The 22,534-nt window shown below is 38.6% G+C and overlaps 1 protein-coding gene across 1 annotated transcript; it reads left to right on the plus strand.

Annotated features, from left to right (window-relative positions):
• Positions 1-33: 33 nt before the first annotated feature.
• Positions 34-21,313, plus strand: PPP2CA (protein phosphatase 2 catalytic subunit alpha). The gene is made up of 7 exons (XM_027097524.1): positions 34-510; positions 13,043-13,252; positions 16,010-16,183; positions 16,760-16,849; positions 17,368-17,529; positions 18,776-18,894; positions 19,690-21,313. Exons 1-7 carry the CDS (start codon positions 409-411, stop codon positions 19,760-19,762), a joined length of 930 nt encoding a protein of 309 aa, XP_026953325.1. The 5' UTR covers positions 34-408; the 3' UTR covers positions 19,763-21,313.
• The last annotated feature ends 1,221 nt before the right edge of the window (positions 21,314-22,534 follow it).

Below are 22,534 nucleotides of genomic sequence, written 5' to 3' on the forward strand. Positions count from 1 at the left end.
GGAGGACAACGCCCTGAAGGCTAAGGTGTCTGTTACCAGCCTGCTACGTTGCGCCTGCGCCTCGGCCCCTAGCACTCCAGTCTGGCGGCTGATCCGGGCTGGCGCTGCAGTTGCGCAGCTCTGGTCCCGGCCCATCTACCCCGCCGCCTCCTGACGCCGGGCGTGACGTCACCACGCCGGCGGCCGCCATTACAGAGAGCAGAGCTTTGGGGCTAGAGTGAGCGGAGGACGGCCGCGGCCGGTGGCCGAGTACGGAGGGGAGAGCCAGCGGGCCAGCGCTAGTGCCGAGCAACCGCCAGTACCCGCACAAGTACCCCGGGAACCGGCGGCGGCGTGTGTGTGTGGCCCGTGTGCGGGCGGCGGCGCGGGAGGAGCGCGGAGCGGCAGCCGTTTCGGGCGGGTGGCATCATGGACGAGAAGGTGTTCACCAAGGAGCTGGACCAGTGGGTCGAGCAGCTGAACGAGTGCAAGCAGCTCTCCGAGTCCCAGGTCAAGAGCCTCTGCGAGAAGGTGAGCTGCACCTCGGATGCGGAAGCCGCGGCGGGCCGAGCCCGCAAAGAAGAAGGCGGCCATGGGGAGGGTGCAACATGGCGGAGGCCCCGGCCCCCCGAGCCTCCCAGACCGGCGCCCGGCGCGGCCCGGCGGCGGCTCCCGGGCGACCCGGCGCCCTCTGCCTCCCGCGCAGGGATTGGTTGTCGTTACCACCGCCGCCTAAAATGGCGCCGTTGCCCCAACTCCGGGGCTTCAGAGCTTCGCGGTCTTGGCGCGGGGCGAGGTGGCTGTGGGGAGCGGAGACCCTGTGGGTCAGGGTTGGGGACGGTTTTGAGATGTGGGTAAGAGGACTTGAGTTCTATGGCCTGGGAGTGGGGCCTGGGACTCAGGTGAGTAAGAGGCTTTTTACTTGTACTCAGACCTAATTCTTAGGTCCAAAGCTGTCCAGAAGCTCCCCGAACGGCCCTTGTAGACCAGATCTAGGACCTCTCTAATGGTCACACAGCTTTAGCACTATCTTGGGTGGTTTGTGTTAAATTCACCGAGATATCTTTTCCAGAGACTTATTTGAAGCGTGTTTTTAAAGAATGTTAGAATCAATTTCTAACCTAGTTTCTACGAATGTCATGGTGGTAGTCATAGGGAGGAGTATAACTTATTTTTCGTAGTTGGAAGAATGGAGAATTTGGTGAGTCATACTACATAAGTAGCTTTGGGATTGGAAATCAAGTGTCGGTTTATTATTTATATGCCGACTCAAATTGGGTAGTGTGAAACGCTTCTCTAAGTCTAACGTACTTGGCATTTTGCCATTTCTTTTTAAAACGAGCAACAAACTGTAAGAGCAAATTTTGTATCCTGGCTTTTCCTTGGAAAAGTTGTTTGTATATTTGTGACTTTAAATAGTGGTAGTAATGATAAGAATAGCTGTCGATTGAGCTTTTACAGTATCCCAGATATTGTGCTTAGGTTTAAATAATTTATCTCACAGGTGTTGAAAATGGAATGTTGTAGTCTATTTTAGTAAGGCCGTTTTAAATTACCTATTTCTGATTTGTTTTTTTCCAAGGAGTTGGGGAAACAGATAGCCTGTTGGGTTTGTCTTATAATTCAGTTTCCTAAGTAGAGAAAATGATGAGCTCCACCATGAATGTTTCAATTTACCTTTTCAAAATTAACTTTGCAGCATTTCTTTTTAGTTCCACAGAATTGTGGAATATCATATTAGCATTTTGTATTAGTGAAGAATTATTAGAAAGCAATTATGCTGACTTGTTTGTGGCTTGATGTGAAAATTATGTTCATGAGTTTGATGTATATGCCCCTAAAACCGGCTTTTTCAGAAACTGTTCTGTGAATAATTGCAATTTAAGTGAGTCTAACTCAGATTTATTTATCCCTTGCTTCGACAAAACTCTCCTATTAGTTGATGAGGTGGCACATAATCTCTTGGAGCTGAATTTTAATGGTAGCATTGTAGTCTTTTGTTGCTTCTTGATCCTTAATTTGCTTCCATCAAATGAGGATAATATTTGTTTTAAAGGTTTAGAAATAGGCTTTTAAAAATTATTTAATGTATAGTGTTAGGTCTTAGTTTCTAGGTACTATAAGTGATGATTTTAATGACTTTTAAGGTTGAGTTTTTACTCTGTATAAGACTTTGAGTCAGTAGTTGGCTAGATGAGTAGTCATTTGTGTAGAAAACATCGCAAGAGAGCAGTGATGTAATTGGAAGACCACTGGACTGTGAGTTAGAACGGGACACTAGTCCTCTTTCTGCCACTAACTAATTGTGATTGACCTTGAGGCAACCACTTCACTTGGTCCACATTTTCCTGTCTATAAACTAAAATTAAAATAGATGTTCCAAGTTTCCTTCTAATCTTAGATTATACAGTTCCATTTTAAATTAGTACTCTGTGTTTAAATGTTGAATGCTTACTGGATATCCAAGATTGCTTACTTTTATGAGATGAATGAAAAGCAATCATGCTTATTCTCAAGGAGCCTGAATCTAGTTGGAAGTCAGTAGTAGATGGAACACAGAAGTAGAGGGTTTGTGTCAGAGACAATAGAAGATAATACTGGAGTTACAGTGGGGTGGCTGAAGCTTGATCCATCTGGTAAATGGTCGTTGTTTGCCACCTGTTTGTAAAACTAAGATGTAGTGAGGTTAATCAATTTATGCTTAAATCTCCCTTGCTCATCTACTGTGTCAAGATTTTAATTCTTAGAGCCAAAAAAAGGGAGAAAATATTTGAAGCTAGATTTCTAAAACATGAATCCTTTTGGGGGGCTATCACACAGCCTTCAAACTTTTTAACTTGTAAGTATTCCAACTTTTGGAGCATTATTAACCTTCCAGACTAAGTTAATTTGAAGGCAGCTCTTTAGGTTTATGGGATAAGATAGGGTGCATGACTTTGAAACATCTTTTGTACAAATCTTTTTAGTGAAGCAAAAGTTCTCATTAGTATAATAGGTTTTTTTCCTTTCTTTTGTTCCTTTTAAAGAAATGATACTTGGTGGAGATAGCTATTTGATAATAGTTGATTATTTTTTGATTATAAGAAGGAAAGTGTGTTTATAGACAAGGGTGAATATGGTTTTTATGTTATTAATTAGTTAAGCTTTTTTTCCCCCAAGATGTGATGAAGGTCTATATCAAAGACAGGGTTGTTGTGTGTGCGATATACCTTGTCATTTTGGGGATCATAATTTGTTGGTTGTTTAAAAATTTGCTGTGAGTGAAGCAGTTTTGCCTATAGTCACAGGTCTGTAGTCATTTACTACACCTGTATAACTGGACTGGTATGTTTCCATCTACCTATTGGAAGAAGTAAATAGTATCAGCTTGCTTTTGCTTTAACTATAGTAAACAGTCTTTTGTTATGTTCAGCAGTGGTTTCATTTAGGTATGATTTTTGGCTTTGTGCTTTCTTGTCTTACCAAACTTGTGGAGAATCTTGTTTGATAGCCAGGTTTTTTTTTCCAAAGGAGTTCTTTACCTAGGTATGCTGTTTTCCATTGCTGTACAAGCACTATAAATAAAATGCAGCATGAGTCTTCCTGCTAGTTGGATGACCTGCAAGTACTTGGCCAAGGTTAAATTCCTATATGAAATGGGTAATATATTTTTGTGAGTCTGTATGTGTGTTTAATTTAAAAGGTGGTTTGGCTTATTTCCATAAAGGTAATTTGAATATTGAGAACAAGCAGTTGTGGGGGGAGCATGATACAGAATATTGTTGTCATCATACTTTCACATACACAGTTCTCTTAACAGGTTTATGAGACAGTTATCCTCAGTTAGAGATGGAAACCACAGCTCAGAAAGATAAAGTGACTTGACTACAGGGGCTAAATTGAGATTGCCTAGGTTTATGGTTTGTAAGCCCAATGTTTTAGTCTTGCTTCACAGCCCCCTTCTCTTTTCTGAGGTAGTGTTAATAATGAAGACACAGATGAATTGGGGCCAGACTGAATTGTAGAATTAACAGCTCTGTAAAAGAAAGCATAATTTTTGTTCTTTAAAGCTTCCTATTCATGTCACATACTGTTGTCCCACTCTCTCCTGGAGGAGGAAACTAATTATTTTTCAATTTGGACGTGGCTAACTGCATTTGCCTCGCAGATAAGATTAGTGAGATGAAAACCCCAGTTAATTTTCTATGTATTCTCAGATAGTGTAAATCATGATCCAGAGACCAAGCTCTAAAATACTCTAATAAAATGTAACTGATATTTAAATTTTTCATTAAGCTTGTTAAAATGCCTTTCTTTTTATCCTCATAGCTTCCACAGTCAAGGCTGTTTGCCTGTGTGTATTCTGTGATCTCCCAGGCATGAAGCGGTAGTGCAGTTGGTTTTGAGTTGACTTAATGAGGAAACACCAAAAAGGTGAACAGTTCTTCTCTTCAGACACACAAGTTCCCCCCACCCCCTGTCCCATTCTGTCTTTGTTTTCTCTATCAGAGCCAAGAGTTCTGTGTCTGCAAATATGGGCAGTAGGACTAAGGTGAAACTCATGCTATAGAAAGAATGATGGGCACTGGGACAGCATTTGAGTTAACAGTAGTTTGGTGTTCTTTTTTTCCCTATCACATTGTAAGTCAGGTTTGTCAGTTACCTGTGGAGTATTGCTTGTTTAGTTTGGAGGAGATAAACTAGGAAAACCAGGAGACATTGGGTTTGGGTTGACGCATGGTAGAGAGGGTTGGTGTTTTTTGTTTCTTTGTTTTTGTAAATTTATTTATTTATTTTTGGCTGCGTTGGGTCTTTGCTGCTACACGTGGGCTTTCTCTAGTTGCAGCGAGTGGGGGCTACTCTTTGTTGTGGTGCGCGGGCTTCTCATTGTGGTGGCTTCTCTTGTTGCAGAGCATGAGCTTTGGACGCGCGGGCTTCAGTAGTTGGGGCGCACTCACAGGCTTAGTTACTCCGCGGTATGTGGGATCTTCCCAGACGAGGGCTCGAACTCGTGTCCCCTGCAGTGGCAGGTGAATTCTTAACCACTGCGCCACCAGAGAAGTCCCAGAGAGGGGTCTTTTTTGAGGGCGCTGAGGAGAGGTAGGAAAAGTTATGTGAGGCATAGAACCACCCCCCACCCCTTACCGTTTTCTTTATACTTTGACCTGTTTCTCTTATTTTCACCTTTTTCCTTACGCATTTCACATTACCATCCTTTTCTGAAAAAACCCTCAACCTGCCCTCTCCTACACAAGTGAGATCTGAAATGGACTAGAACTGGGAAGGGGAAAGATTTTGTTTGTTGTTTAAAATAGGTTTTCTTTCAGCTTCTGGAGCAGAAGTTGTAGAAGAGGCTGACAGAGAGAGGTCTGGTTGCCAGTAAATGGCTGGGGGTGGGGGTGGGGTCTGGAAAAACTGTGAAGAGCAGTCTGGGATTAACAGCTTAATTTCTTCACAATACAAGGTTGCTATTGCCACTGATATATTGGTATTGTGGTTTGGAATGGATAGACAAAGCAGTGACAGAGACGTATGTACTGCATCTGGGTGTTTTCTAAACTGTACATGACCAGCTGGCCAGTCACTCTGGCACACCCTGTCCCCACCTCTGCCTTAGTCATTTAGTTACTACCACCAATGGGAATTTTTACCTTTCTGTTGTTGAGGGGCCTGAAAGAAGGTTGAGAACCTTTGTTCTAGAGTGCACCTGGAAGACAAACATTACCTAGATAGTCATGCAAAGTGTAGTTCACACAGGTTATGGAGTGTCAGTATTATTATTAACTGTGACAGTGTGCATTTGTTTTTGGAATACATTCAACCAAAATTTTTTTATATATATAAATTTATTTATTTTTGCGGTACGCGGGCTTCTCACTGTTGTGGCCTCTCCCATTGCGGAGCACAGGCTCTGGACGCGCAGGCTTAGCGGCCATGGCTCACGGGCCCAGCCGCTCCACGGCATGTGGGATCTTCCCGGACCGGGGCACGAACCCGTGTCCCCTGCATCGGCAGGTGGACTCTCAACCACTGTGCCACCAGGGAAGCCCTAAATTTATTTTTTATTTATTTCTCTTTGGCTGTGTTGGGTCTTCGTTGCTGCGCACGGGCTTTCTCTAGTTGCGGCGAGCAGGGGCTACTCTTCATTGCGGCGTGCGGGCTTCTCGTTGCGGGTCACGGGCTTCTCATTGCGGTGGCTTCTCTTGTTGTGGAGCATGGGCTCTAGGCACATGGGCTTCAGTAGTTGTGGCTCGCGGGCTCTAGAGCACAGGCTCGGTAGTTGTGGCGCATGGGCTTAGTTGCTCTGTGGCATGTGGGATCTTCCCAGACCAGGGCTTGACCCCGTGTCCCCTGCCTTGGCAGGCAGGTTCTTAATCACTGCGCCACCAGGGAAGTCCATTCAAGCAAAATTTATTATGCTTCCTTTATATGTACTATTTTCACTATTTGTTGAGCTTTGTCTAAATAGTATAATTGTAGGGATCTGTTAGTTGTTTTGCTCTAGTAGCAGGGTTTTGGATTAGTCAGGAGGTTGAACTTGTAGTAAACTCCAGATAGGAAAGATTTTAGAATTTTTGTGCTAGTGGTGATCAAGTTAATTGTGTTTCTCTGGTACCCATCATCTGTAAACTAGCAGTAATGCCTGCTATCTCTGTTGGGTGGCTTTGATTTTCATTAAAAAGGCTTAAGTGAAGTGCTTTAGGATGTGTAGAATTTTAGTAATGAAAAAAACCTCAAAGATCCTCTAGGCCAAGTCACCTTTCACAGATGAGGGAGGAGACTGAGACCCAGAGTGGTTGAATCTCATTCAACATGGATTGTTATGGTGAAAATTTTTAAACAACTGTGTATATAGCAACATTTCTCAGTTCAGTAGATTAACATTTTTTCCCTATGCAGGAATGATTGAGACTGTTTAATTCATGCACATGGGTATGTTCGTTGGTAAAGATGGAGGCCAGTCTGTTGCACGTGAGACACACAGCTTTAAAGAAAGCAGTCATTCATTTTGGTCAGAGGTGAAGATGGTTGTTTTACAGAAACAGATGGGAAAACATCACCTTACATATTTTCTCTTAATATAAATTTAGAATTATCCCTCATCCCTGACCTTTTCTTTCCATTAGGCCCTAAACCAAATAGTAGATACTTGTTTGCAGAACATTATGTGAAGGGTTATGATACTTTGAAAGTATTATAATCATACAGATTTTAATCAAAGAAGACAAATATTTCATAAAATATTAGAGGCATCTGATCAGTATAATTAATGAAAGACAAGTGGTATGAAGAAAGATTTGATAGTTGAAGACAATTAACTAAAGATTCATTTGCTTCCAGGGCTAGTAATATGTCCTACCCTATGTATCACACCAAAATAAAAATCTAGCCACATACACTTAATTTATCATGAACCTTAAATTTTTTTTCCACAGTTATGAAAATCAAAGAAACCTACCATTGATTCATAAAAGCAGTATGAAGCAAAATGAAATTCTCTTAGGATATTGAAAAGCTTGATTCTTGCTTGCAAATTTAATTATTTTGCTTTTTATTTTATTTTAAAAAATATTTTTCTATGCCTGATCAGGATGTGTGTCATGGTTGCTTGACCCTACAGGTATTTTATATTTTTTGGCTGTGCCATGCGGCATGTGGGATCTTAGTTCCCTGACCAGGGATCGAACCTGTGCCCCCTGAAGTGGAAGCACGGAGTCTTAACTCTTGGACTGCCAGGGAAGTCCCAATTATTTTGCTTTTTAAAAAAGTTTTCAAATGTCTTCAGTTTTTACTTGAACTGAGAAGTAAAATTCAAAGATTAATTATTGCTTTTTTTTGTTTTTTGTTTCTCATCTCTTATGTCTTTATGGCTCTATTGGTAGAAGATGTATTCAACTGGGATTAGAGTATGAAATGTTAAATTTACTTAACTAGAGTTCTAATGAACATTATAATTAGTAATCAGATTTTTAATAGAAAAATATCTAAGAACATTTGGCTCCCTATGAATACTCAAAGAATGTGTGTGGACACGTTATACAAGAGGAGAAATAACTGATACTGTATAAACATGGAATAAAAAGTTCAAACCCTGAAATTAAAAGTTCCAGTTAAATTAGAAGATAACACTTTATATCTGAAATAGCTGAGAATGGATACAGTCTTAAATTTATTACTGCGCAAGTTAGGCATAGGTCCAGTGGTACATAGGGAACAAAAATTGTTAATATTGTTTTGCTCTGTAATCCCACAATTGAAATTTTCCTGAAAGAAAATAATTCAAATAAACAGTAATACGTGTGTAGATCTGTTCAGGAGCATATTATATAGTGGTTTACAATGATCACTGTAATGCTATAGGAAATTGGGTCAGTGAATATGAAAATTTAGGACACAGAATGAGATGTTGACCAGTTGTAAACTGTAAGGGAATACAAAGAAATGAGAATAGTTTTTGCTGGTGTGGCAGAATTGAGAAAGCATTCTTACAGTCTCACCGCTGAAATAAACAATCTGTTAAGACTTTATTGTTTTCCAGTCATTTTACACAAAGAATTTTTACCTTGTAATCATTTTGTATTTTAAAATGGTTCCTTGATTTAATAAAAATGCATAAATACGTTTTGTTTTTCTTTTAATAATTAAAAATGCATAAATGCATTGCGTGGCTTTTTCTACTGTGTAAGTTATGTAGGAATGATATCAATGTTGTATATCCTTAAGGAAATTAATAGATATATATAAGTGGTTGGTAAATCTGTTGTTGGTTCATGTTTTTTTCTTTTACTTGTCTTCCTTGAAAAATCTTGGATTGGATGATCTGTTGGTCTTTTGGTCTGTTTTAAATCTGATTTGTTTGTAATTTCATGTTATTATGGTGGTTAGGTATGGTCCATATCTAAGACTTACTTAAGTCTACAGGTCATTGGCCTTATTACCTGATGTTTTTATAGGAGGTTGAAAATAGAGTGAGATTTCTGAATCCGAACTCAGAATGCTGAGAGGATGTTAATAATAAATTAATGCTCCTGAAGGTTGCTGGTCTTTGGGTGAATCTAAATTTTTAAATTTCAGGAAGGTGTAAAAATTTTTAACTTTCCACAGTTACTTGTGATAAGCTCTCATTAATGGAATTGCTTGTTCCAGTTTTAACCTTGTTCTAGGAAGGTTCTTCCCTTGAATTCATTCATTTCAGTCTGTATCATTTGACTGAATTTCAGTAGGGTTCCAATAAATAAATCAGTACGGTGCTAGTTACACTGTTTCTTAAAACTTGATCTTAATTCTTTTTTCAAATATGAATTATATTAGCTGAGACATTTGAAGTCCCTGAAAAATGTTTTAGGGGAAACAAAAGTTTGAGGTGTGTGTGTTACTTTTGCTTCTCTGCATGGTTCAGGTGACATGAGGCTTTAAATTATGGGAGTCAGAATACCAGAGAGTGAAAAGGTAGTTATTAAAAATTTTTTAGTCTCTAATGTTAACTAAGTTACCTTGAGAGTCTGGTTGTACCATTTACTTTGAGTATTAAACCAGAGATTTGAAGTTGTATAGCTATCTTTGAAACTGATGGTTGGTGAAGGCCTGGAGGCACTAAAGGTGACTCATTAGAGGTCCCATTGGGTGACCCATAGCGGGGGGTTCTATTAGGTGCTTCTGGGATTTATAAGGCCTGACTCCTGTGATAGAAAAAGAGATGTCTGAGAGAAGCTATGCTATGATTAGTTTTCCTGACTAGAATAATCTTTAATAAGGACGTCTACAGTCTTCTTTGTTGTGGTGTTCTGGGACTAGTGTATTTTGTGTAGTGATCATCTGAGAGCTGATAAGTTGAGACAAACCCCCCAAAAGTACGTTTTTAAAAAAAAATTTTTTTAATAAACTTATTTATTTTATTTTTACTTTTGGCTGTGTTGGGTCTTTGTTGCTGCGTGTGGGCTCTCTCTAGTTGTGGCGAGCGGGGGCTACTCTTGGTTGCGGTGCGTGGGCTTCTCATTGCGGGGGCTTCTCGTTGTGGAGCACAGGCTTAGTTGCTCCACGGCATGTGGGATCTTCCTGGACCAGAGCTCGAACCCGTGTCCCCTGTATTGACAGGTGGATTCTTAACCGCTGAGCCACCAGGGGAGTCCTGCAAATTTCTTTTAAGTAGGACCTATCATTTCATTCATAGCTGTTTTCATTAGTATGCACTAGGTGCTGAAAACATCAGTCCTGGTATTAATTCCAAACAGGTTTAGTAATGGAATATGCCTAGTGAACTTCCACTTTTTAGTAATAATAAATTGGGAAGTTGGAATTACTGTAGAGAGATGGATTATATGTATTTCTTAAGAAATATCTCTTTTTGAAACACAGTGGAAATTTTTTCTAAATTTAAAAATGTTAGATGAAATTAATAACTAACTTTGTGATGTCAGTGGTTGGTAAATGTCCTGAAATAGGCTTCCCAAAATGTTTGGAGACTTGAAAATAGTGGTTCTTAAACTTGGCAGCACCTAAGAAAGCACTAGTATAGGGTAGGGAGGGGAGACTTAAAAAAATTATTGACGCTTGGATCCCACAGACAAAGATTCTGACTTAATTGGGAGAGGAGTAGTTTGGGCATCTGGATATTTTTAAAGAGCTTCCCAGGTCATTTTTTAATGTGCCGCTAAGGTTGCATACCACTACCTTAAAACCAGTCCTTGACATCCTTGGTTGTCACTCAAAATGTAATGAGCAATGGCTCATTAGCAACAATTCTCTTATGATATTTTCACCCGCATATTGCAGTGTGTTGCTTTCCCTTGACCCAGCCTCCCACTGTACATTCTGGGACACCATTCCATACTGCTGATCCCAAATAGAAGATGCTCAATAAATGTTGATTGGGTATATGAAGTAAAACACTTTAAACCCATTCTCAGAACAAATTACTTTTACCTTCTTGGCTTAACTGACTCTCCCTGAGGAAGTCTTGTACCTTCTCTAGTAGCCCTCCCAGGTGGATGGGTTCTGCATCCTTCTATTTGAGGATAAAATTCCCTGTGTTTTTCAGGCTTCTGTCCTCTACCTAGATACCTGGACATTTTTCCTTACGGTTATTACCTGCTATTTCTTCATTCTCCAGAGAACTTGGTACCACTTTCCAGGTTTGTACTTATGCTGTTGTCCTGGCAGACATCCATGGCTCTCCCTAAAGATGACCTGTCTCAGTTTAAGTTCTTGATTCCCTCAAAATATATATTAAGCGTGTGGGGCATTGTTCTAGCGAGGTGCTGTGTAGACAATGGTGGATAAAATGAATCTGGTGATAATTTTTTAAACTGTCACTTTGATTGTTGCGTGGAAATTAAATTGGAGGCAGGAAGACTAGAAACGGAGTTTTTTGTGGAGGCTAGCACAGTAATCCAGGTTAGTTGATGGTGTCTTGGACCAGGATATTGGCAAAAAAGATAGAAGCATATGGATTGAGATGTTTTGGAAGGAGACTAGGCAAGACTTGTCGGTGGGTTGGTCCCTGAATACTGGTGGGTGGCCTTTAAGCTCTACTACACCTCAGATATCCATATCCACAGCCCTACCTCTGAAATCCTTAATTCACTAATCAAATTTTCTGCCAGTGGATCTTTGTTTTAATACTACTTTGATTAGACTTGTTTTCAGTCCATATCCATGCTCCATTCTCCTCCTACATTTCCTAGCTGGGTGACCAACTGTCATCATGGTTTGCCTGGGTACAACTGAGGCGTTTCCTGGGAAGCAGGACTATCAGTGCTAAAAACCAGGGTAGTTTGTCAACCTGACCCCACCCCGGTCTGCTCTCTTCTCTACTCTTGCGTGCTATGCTTTAGCCATGTTAACCTTTTCTGCTTAACTCCTTGGACTTTATACGCATGATTGCATCTGCCGCTGTTTGATGTCCTCCAGTTTCCTATTCCCATCCCATTTCTGTAGCTCCCGCCCATTATTTGCACCTCAGGCAGTTTTCATAGCTCTCAGTTTTTGTGAGCCCGGAACACTGCTGCTTACTCTAGCATGTCTTAGCACTTGGCCCTTTCTTTTGTAATGATCTTTTATTTATTGTCTGCCTCTCCTGCTCCACTGTGTGTGTTTATGGGCTGTCTTGTTTGTTGTGATATCTTAAAAAGTGGCCTCCACCAGTTACTCTCTCCCTTTCTTCCATGGCACTTAATACAGTCTGTACTTTGTTACTTGATTACTTGTTTGTGGTCGTTCCCCTATACCCCCTCCCCAGCCCTGGTGTGGGAATGATCTATCTTTATCTTGTTCACTATACCTCCAGGGGCTAGCACAGGGCCTGGCACAGAGTATCACTCATGGTTGAGCAAATGAATGATTATCTCCCAGTTCTCTTCACAGTTTTTGGCATACAATAAATGATCAATAAATGTGTGTTGAAATGAATAAAAGAGTTTCTACTGAGTGGAATATTATGTTGCTCTTAAAAGTGATGTTTGAATTTGTGGTTACATGGGGGAATGCATAGGATGCCAAACGGTTTTCTGAAAGCAGCTAAAAACCATGTATATTGAATAGTCACAGTTGTAAAATGAGAAGTTTATGTTTTGATATAAAGAGGATAAAAAACCCAAAATACAGACAAAATTTTAATGTCTTCCAAAAGTCTTTTTTTTAAAGTAGGACTAAGAAACCTCTCCTCGTAGCCTGGAATCCTAGAGTGCATTGTAGTTAGAACTCTAAAGCTCAGGAACTAGGTACCTGAATGTCTTGCTTCATTTTCATTTATTGTATATGGCTGCTAATCATGATCTCTTTAGCACTTAGATGGCAACCGATAGATCTAAAACTCATGATACTGATGAGAGGAATGGGACTATGTATCTTGATACATTTTTTTTTTTCTAGGTATCAGAGGTGAGACAGCTGGTGGATAGGTTCCAGGCATCCTTGCCCCCTTATTTTAATGGGATCGTAATTATCTGCAGTTTCATCTTATGCTGAGTCTGCCCCTTTAAAGCTATATTAAGGGTAACTTAAACATATCTTATGTGTAATTAAACATATCTTTGTTAATGTTTTTTAATGTGAAATGTCTTGGTTTATTTTTCTCTATCTGTAGGCTAAAGAAATTCTGACAAAAGAATCCAATGTGCAAGAAGTTCGATGTCCAGTCACTGTCTGCGGAGATGTGCATGGGCAATTTCATGATCTCATGGAACTGTTTAGAATTGGTGGCAAATCACCAGATACAAATTACTTGTTTATGGGAGATTATGTTGACAGAGGATATTACTCAGTTGAAACAGTTACTCTGCTTGTAGCTCTTAAGGTAATTTCAATTTTATGTTTGAGCATTTTGAACTGGGTATGGCAGTCCTCTTGAATGTCCTTTTTTACCCAGTGATTTGTGGTTTTCTCCATCTGCGTGTTAGCTTTTAGAATAAATCCCCACATTTAGGAATTTAGATATTCAGGTTTGGGACTTAATAAATCATAGGTCTATCTTCATTCTGAATGAGGGAATGGTACAGAATAAAAACAAGAAGGTTATTTTCTAAGGAAGAAAATGCCTCATGATTTAAAAATGCTAGAAGGCTGATTAAATAGAAATTTTAGTTCAGTAATTTGGGATATGAGAGGTAATATAATTACCTTTCTAGGTATTTTTGAAGTATTTTAAAGGAGCAAAATATTTCAAATATTGGCATGTTTATATCCGTTGACACAGTAATCATATAATTAAAATTGTACAGAGGAAGAAGTTTAAGAGGAAAAGAGCTTTACTTACATGAAAACATAAATTGTAGCATCTTAAATGTCAGAAAGAATTGATATAAATATCTAATGGTAAGTGAATTTCTAAATTATGGCTTACCTCAATGGAATAGTTTGCAGCCATTAAACATGACATAATCTAGAACAATAGAAATGATAATTAAAGAAAGCATGTTGTTTTATACCAGTTGTAGCTTTGGGAAATATACAGAGATCTGAAGGTGAAACACAAAATGGTAAAAAGCTTTTTTGAGATGACCTTTCTCCCTTAAAAGAAATTATTTGACTTTACTTTTGGGGAGATGATTTTATTTTAAAGAATATGTAGAATGGTAAGATAGCTGCCAGCGTCTTCTAGTACTGGAGAAGCAGTGAGATGTGGTTTTGGCAAGAGCTGAAGTTTAGGCAATTAACAAAGTGTAAGTGTTCATGAAGCTACAGGTCTGAATCATGTAAAGTGCTACAAAACATTTTTGGAGGTCATTATGTTCTGCATCTGTAAATTGAAGGAGTTGAATTAAATGATGGAAAGTTTCTGCAGTGACTCTAGATGCCATGAAAGTAGCCTTGCAAGCTAACCTGCACTTAAAGCCCAGGATGAATCCCAGTGCTCAGAGGAGGAATAAATATGCTACCTTTAAGAGTTCATGTTTGTGTTATGCGCTGAATTGTGCCACCACCACCCCTTCCCCAAATTCATATGTTGCAGTCCTAACTCCCAGTACCTCAGAATGTGACTGTATTGGAGGTAGGGCCTTTAAAGAGGTAATTAAGGTAAAATGAGGTCATACAGGTGACCCCTAATCCAATATGACTGGTGTCCTTATAAGAAGAGATTAGGACACATACAGAGGGAAGATGAGAAGACACATGGAGAAGATGGCCGTTATCTAGCCAAAGAAGAGAGGCCTTCAGAAGGAACCAACCCTGCTGACACCTTGATCTTGATCTTGGACTTCTAGCCTCTAGAACTGTGAGGAAATAAATTTCTGTTCTTTAAGCCTTCCATTCTGTGGTACCTCATATGGTAGCCCTAGCAGACTTAATACAGGGGAAAGGAAACTTAAGCAAATAGTGCTGGAACAGTTGGGCATCCATATGCAAAAAATGAACTTAGCTACCTCATACCTTACAAATGGATCAACGTCAGTCATAGATCTAAATATGAGTGCTAAAACTGTGAAACTTCTAAAATAAAACATAGAAAATCTTTGTAACCTTGGGTTTGGCAAAGATGTCTTAGATATGATACCAAAAACACAAGCCATTAAAAAACTGATAAATTGGACTTCATAAAAATTGATTTTTTGTTCTTCAAAAGACATCACTAAGGAAAAAGTACTTGTATTCATATATATATTTTTAAAACCTATAAGAAGACATAAGTTTTAAGTGGACAAAATATTTGAATAGATGTTTCACCCAAGAAGATATATGAATGGTCATTAAGCACATGAAAAGATGCTCAAAGCTTAGTCATCAGGGAAATGCAAATTAAAGTCAGAATCAGGCCCATTAGAATGGCTTTCATCAATAAGGCTAGTAATACCGTATGTTAGTGAGTTTGTTGGAGAGATTAGAAACTTAGGAATCTCTCCGAGAAAAATGAAAGCATATATGCGTACAGAAACTTCTTATATGTGGTATGATCATAAGAACATTATGCATAATAGCCCAAAACTGCAGACAATCCAAATGTTCAGTCTGCTGGTGAATAAAAAACCAAAATATGGCTATATATGGTATAGCCATACAATGGAATACTGTGCAGAGCAGTAAAATGAGACAAACCACTGATCCATTCACAGATGAGTCTAAAAAATATTCCGCTAAGTGAAAGAAGCCAGACACACAAAAAAACTACATATTGTATTGATTCCATTTATATGAAATTTCTAGAGAAAGCAAATCTCAAGAGACAAAGTATCGGTAGTTGCTGAGAGTGGGAGTCGGGAGTGATTGCAGACAGGCACGAGGGATCTTTTTGGGTTAATGGAACGGTTCTAAAACTGGATTGCAATGGTGGTTGTATAATGTAATAAAAAAAACTCATGGATGGAGTTTTGCAGCTGGTGACTATGCGTGGGATAAAGTTAGTGGTAGTGAGAGTTTGATTTTAGTTGAAATGGGGTTGGCAGATACCCCATGGGATAAATGATCTGTAGGTGTGATTTCACTTTTGTGTGATGTAGGGGTGTGGGATGTTTTTTCCAGCAAAGTTGGAATTCTGTTTCCCTGTAGAATGTTTGCTGGATTTTTATTTGGTTTTTGAAGGAGCCAGCCGTTCATGATTTCACATTTGTTGTTTCAGGTTCGTTACCGTGAACGCATCACCATTCTTCGAGGAAATCATGAGAGCAGACAGATCACACAAGTATATGGTTTCTATGATGAGTGTTTACGGAAGTATGGAAATGCAAATGTTTGGAAATATTTTACAGATCTTTTTGACTATCTTCCTCTCACTGCCTTGGTGGATGGGCAGGTATGTAGGTCTTCTTGAAACTTACATTGGTGATTATTTTCAAGAATCTGCTTTCTTACATTTAGGTGCCAGTAACTTGTTTTTCCATCCTCACATCCCTTTGGGATTCTTCTATGAAGTGCAGTCTTTGTGAGGGGCACTGAACTATATGTTGGGACCACAGGGGGATGGAAAATGTAGCCCGTCCATCCTTTTGGGCTGTTTCTGGACATGTCGGGGAGATGTAATTAGCTATTTACTGGTCCCAGTAGAGCAGCAGTGCACAGAAGAAACTGCAAGAAAATTCTGTGAGAAGGAAGATAATTGTCTATGATGGAGGGTAAGGTCAGAGAAATGTTTTTAGAAGAGCTGATTGGGGTTTGGGTGCAGTAGGGATGGTTTATCAGGAAGAAAGGGAGTGTATTCCATAGTTTAGAGTGGGAGGCAAGAAAGAAAGATCTGCAGAAACAAGCCTGGTTCTGGCAGAACACAGAAACACCAACAGGGCCGAGTGATGTGGGCTACAGCCTGCAGCTTAGTCCACAATGTTTGTAGTTTATTTTAAATGAGGGTAATGTTGTAAACCACTCTTTTCAGATCTTCTGTCTACATGGTGGCCTCTCACCATCCATAGATACACTGGATCACATCAGAGCACTTGATCGCCTACAAGAAGTTCCCCATGAGGTATTGCCCTTATTTTTGGTAATAAAATCTTTTCAAAAAACTTTTTAGAGGAAATATTTAATTGTAACTTAGTTCATTTTATGTATTTTCTTGTTTAATTCTCAAAAATGATCATGTGGTATGAGCACTGTTGTTGACCCCATTCTTAAGAAGCTAAGGTTAAGAAACCTACCAAGATCACAACAGCTCTGGGACTGGGTTTAGGACCTAGGTGTTGGTTGTCTTAAGAGCTTCTCCCTTAGTTACTAAACTCTACTGCCTAACATTGAAATTTGCATACACTAGGCAGATTAATTAGTTAGGGGTTGTTGCTGTTGGGACTCATTGATGTAGGCTCTGCCTCTTAAAGACACCTGGAAGTAGTTTATTTATTTGACTCTATCTGCAAAACCTTTTACCATTTTCAGCCAGCACCATTCAAAAAGTGACGTAGTAGGTGCTGCTTCTGGTGAATTACTCAGATCATATATTTTAACCAATTTTGCAAAAGGCAATCTAAAATATAACTTGCTTTTTAGGGTCCAATGTGTGACTTGCTATGGTCAGATCCAGATGACCGTGGAGGTTGGGGTATATCTCCTCGAGGAGCTGGTTACACCTTTGGGCAAGATATTTCTGAGACATTTAATCATGCCAATGGCCTCACGTTGGTGTCTAGAGCTCATCAGCTGGTGATGGAGGTATGTTCTGTTCTTTGATTTGATTTTTAAGTAAACTTAATGAAGGAAGATCTTAGGAAATTTTAAATTATATGATATAGTGAGAACATGCCATGTATTCTTCTGATGAATTTGCCATTATAGCCTTAGCCTTTTCAGTAGATGCACACTAGAATTAAAATCTCAAACTTTTGATCCAAATGAAATTCATAGGTAAAATGTTTTCAGAGAATTCTTAATGACTGAGTAGTGCTTGGGGTTTAAGGCTGGGAAAGTAAGATGGGGGAGAGTGAAAAATAATATTTTATGGTCTCAGTTTTATTTCATGTATTTAACATGTGTATGTATGGAAGAGAGTTTGGGAAGAAATGCACCAAAATGTTTAAGTGGTCCTTTGGATGATAGGATTACAGGTGATTTGAAAGAAGAAGCTAAAGGGAAATGGGCTAAATTCTTAGCATAGGACATTGATTAGCATACTTATAAAATTAAGGTCCTATTTAGATTAATACTAATACAGCTGTATTGTGATTATCAATAAAGTCTGACTTTGCTAGAGATAGGGAAAGAAATTTGTGATTAATACTTGAAAAGTAACTCATGCGTTCAGATGGGCTTTGAGACAATGAGGCTGGAGTTCCTAGAGGCGCCTCTCCTTTATACCTTGGGCAGTACAGGTAATACCTGTACTGACTGAGGACAGAATTAATAAGGTTCTGGTCTCCAGGAGTATGTGTCTGCCTCTACAAGGAATGGCCATATACTCATTCTTGTATCATGTTTAGGGCTACTGCAATAAGAGAGGCTGAAGAAATGCTGTTATTTACTGAAAGTCGGGTATATAAGAAGTAGCTTATCCTTTTCTGATCGGTGATTTTTTTTAGGGATTTTCTTTTTATAGTAGACAACTTTTATAGTTTTGGGAAAAAATAAATACGTTTGGTTCTTTTTTAAGTTGGGCAGAAGGAGTGTTCCCTGGTGGTCTAGTGGTTAGGATTCGGTGCTTTCACTGCCATGGCCTGGGTTCATTCCCTGGTCGGGGAACTGAGATCTGAGATCCCACAAGCTGCACGGCACAGCAAAAAGAAAAAAAAAAGTTGTGTGGAGTACAGAAAATTATTGAATCATCCAGAAACAAAGCAATACTTTTTAAAAAGCCTTTTGGGCAGAAGGGGAGATATTTTTTTCCCCTCTTGAGAGAAGTCACATTTAGTTGTGTAAATAAGGGAGTAAAATAGGGGATTATTTTCTGTTCTTTTCCTTGTAGGGATATAACTGGTGCCATGACCGAAATGTAGTAACGATTTTCAGTGCTCCAAACTATTGTTATCGTTGCGGTAACCAAGCTGCAATCATGGAACTTGATGATACTCTAAAATACTCTTTGTAAGTATATACACTTGAGTCGTTGGTTACCATTACTTGAATATATTAGTTTTAATGTGAAGTTGAACAGTTCAAGAGCTTATGCTAAATCCAGATTCCAATTGGATTTTTTTAAGTTTCCTTTGAAACACATCAACAGAAACCTAGATCCTAATATGAATTATTAGGGATTTAACTTTTAAATCCATGTTTTTATTGTAGAGTTAATAAAATATATCCTGAGGATGAGATAATAGATAACAGTACCTTAGGCTCTTTAAACTTTATTTATTTAGTAGAATCCTTCTTTCAAATGGTCTTAGAAGGAACTACAGATATACAGAAGCATATCCTCTAGCTGAAGTTGCCTTGGTTCTTTGAGGAGGCGTGCAGCCAGAAGACCCTTATTAAATGCATGATTAGGGTTCTCTTAATACATTAAGTTATTGGATGGGGGGAAAATGTGTAAAAATCTGCACGGGGATGAAATGTACAACATGGGGAATATAGTAATATTGTAATAACTGTATGGTGACAGGTGGTAACTAGACTTATCTAGATCATATAATTAATGTATAGAAATGTATAGAATTGTATAGAATTAATGTATAGAATTAATGTATAGAAATGTATAGAAATTTCAAAACACTGTTGTACTTTTGGAACTAAAGCAGTGCTGTAAGTCAATTATACTTCAGTTTTTAAAAAAACAAACTATTAAAAAAATGTGTAGAGTCAAAGACTAATATTCTTGATTTTAATTGTCAGTACATTGATGTCTTGGAGTATGAACAACAAATATGTCTTGTTTTTCAGCTTGCAGTTTGACCCAGCACCTCGCAGAGGCGAGCCACATGTTACTCGTCGTACCCCAGACTACTTCCTGTAACGAAATTTTAAACTTGTACAGTATTGCCATGAACCATATATTGACCTAACGGAAATGGGAAGAGCAACAGTAACTCCACAAAGTGTCAGAGAATAGTTAACATTCAAAAAACTTGTTTTCACACGGACCAAAAAGACGTGCCATATAAAAATACAAAGCCTCTTGTCATCAACAGCCATGACCACTTTAGAATGAACCAGTTCATTGCATGCTGAAGCGACATTGTTGGTCAAGAAACCAGTTTCTGGCATAGCGCTATTTGTAGTTACTTTGCTTTCTCTGAGAGACTGCAGATAATAAGATGTAAACATTAACACCTCGTGAATACAATTTAACTTCCATTTAGCTATAGCTTTACTCAGCATGACTGTAGATAAGAATAGCAGCAAACAATCATTGGAGCTTAATGAACATTTTTAAAATTAAGTACCAAGGCCTCCCCTCTACTTGTGAGTTTTGAAATCGTTTTGTTTATTTTCAGGGATACTGTTTAATTTAATTGTATGATTTGTCTGCACTCAGTTTTTTTCCCCTTCTCAAATCTCAGCCTCATGTTGTTCTTTGTTACTGTCAGATCCTGGTGAGTTGTTTTGAACAGAACTGTTTTTTTTTCCTCCCTCCTGTAAGACGATGTTACTGCACAAGAGCACTGCAGTGTTTTTCATAATAAACTTGTGAACTAAGAACTGAGAAAGTCAAATTTTAATTGTATCAATGGGCAAGACTGGTGCTGTTTATTTAAAAGATACATCAATTGATAAATTTTAGAATTTGTAGAATTCTAGGTAAAGAAAAATAAAAATCAAGGCCACTACATAATCTCTCTCGTAACTCCTTGACATTCTTCAAATGAATTTCAGGACTTATTTGTAGTCCAGATAGTACAATATGTCAGATTGCCAGCATGCTCTTTGTGGGTTCTTCTTCCTGCATATTGTCTGCAAGAAAGGAAATGAAGTCTCTGCTGCTTCAGTAAGACCTGATTGTAAAACCATATAAATCGAGATTTATGTTTTTCGGGTTTTGTTTTTTAATGAAAAAAGCATGTTTTCAGGTAGAGGTTAACAAACTAAATAATGTATCTACTTATCAGTCACTGCAGTTTCTGGTTATAAATATTGCTATGTAATGTGGACACTGTAAGATGATTGACAGAGTGGTAAGTTCTTAACGAATATTTGTACATTACTTGTCACGTGATCTTAAAGTTAAATTTGTCTCAGATAAGATATAGGTGTTAAAGCATTATCCTGTATTATGCTCTTTAAATGATACTAGTTAAACCAAATAGAAAACTGTTGCTGGATCATGGCTTAGTGTTATGTACATTCACCCAAGGACAAAAATGGCATTTGAAATGAAGTGGCGGTGATAAGCACATACTGAGTTTTTCCCCTCCCTTTTATTCTTTGAATAGGATTAGAAAGTTAAAACAGGTTTTCTATGGAAACTAATACTTCATTGTCTTAAGCTACCAGGGTAGACTTCAAGACACTTAATCATTAATTGTGTGGGTATAGTAATAAAAGTTTCTTTGCTTTGTACTGTGTTGAACTTGGAACTGATGAGGAAATTTTTGCATTTCTCTTTCTAAGATGCTTGAAGAAAATACATACACAATATATATATTTTTAAGTGGTCCACTTTCTATTTTTTTGGTAGCTCGTGGAGTTGATTGTCCAAAAGCCCTTAGTTTTTCCGCATTTCTCCCTTTCAATTTTACTCTTTTATGCTTTCATAAGAAATACGTCCCTTTGTCTCTTTTTTGTTTTGTCAGTTTATGCGTTTTCTTTCAGACCGAACAAATAGTTTATTAATGTGCAGTACATAATCCAGTTTCCAACTGATCTACTGATACCAAGCAGTGATTTTTCAGGTCCTGTGATCAAAATTGACTCCAAAAGAACGAGTATCTTGTAATTGGTGTGCTATTGTCATCCAGGTACAACCTCTCTAAAGTAGACCTTGTGGTTAACAGAAAAGGGCTTGTCGGGACTTCCCTGGTGGTCCAGTGGTTAAGACTCTGAACTTCCACTGCAGGGGGTAGGAGTTCAGTCCCTGGTTGGGGAAGTAAGATAATGCATGCCATGTGGCATGACCAAAAAAAAGGGGGGTGGGGTGGGGCTTGTGGCCAGACTGGCTTGGGTTTAGAATGATTACCAGGGTTTAAATGAATTGGCTAATTGTAGAGAATAATTGGACTTTGGCCATCTAAGCTAGAAAGTGTAAGTAACCTACCTGATTATGAAATGGGTAAAGAAAATGCATTGGTGTAACATTGTAAATCAACTATACTTCAATAAAAAATAAATTTTTTAAAAAAGAAAGAAAGTGCGTTGGTAAGTATAGTAATTTCCTTTAAAAATATATAATTGCTGTTGCTGATTTCTCAATTAGTAACAGATTAAAATAGAATTTTCAGTTTTACAAAGCTTGTTCAAAAAAATGAATGTTTTTGAGTGTTCTAGACTGAGGACTTGGAGAAATTTGCTTTGGAACTTAATTTTATAAGGATAAAATGAATTGATAAAATTATGTGCTCATTTCTTAGGTTGAATATCCTAAGCAAACATAGATGACTCTTTCTTTTCTTAGTTGCAGTAGGTGTGTTTTAAATAGAAGTGTAGCGTGTCAGTATTGGATAATTTTTCAGAAAGACCTAGCTTTAGCTTAATAGGGAAAGGATTTTTTGTTACTGTGGTTCTTAACGTTGATGCCCACAGCGGTTATGATTTAAATTCTTTGGAGGAAGGCCCAGGCGTAAGTATTTTT

This window comes from Aethalodelphis obliquidens, unplaced genomic scaffold (assembly GCF_003676395.1).
Source record: "Aethalodelphis obliquidens isolate GAN/ISIS:26980383/991018 unplaced genomic scaffold, ASM367639v1 scaffold4, whole genome shotgun sequence".
Lineage (NCBI taxonomy): Eukaryota > Metazoa > Chordata > Mammalia > Artiodactyla > Delphinidae > Aethalodelphis > Aethalodelphis obliquidens.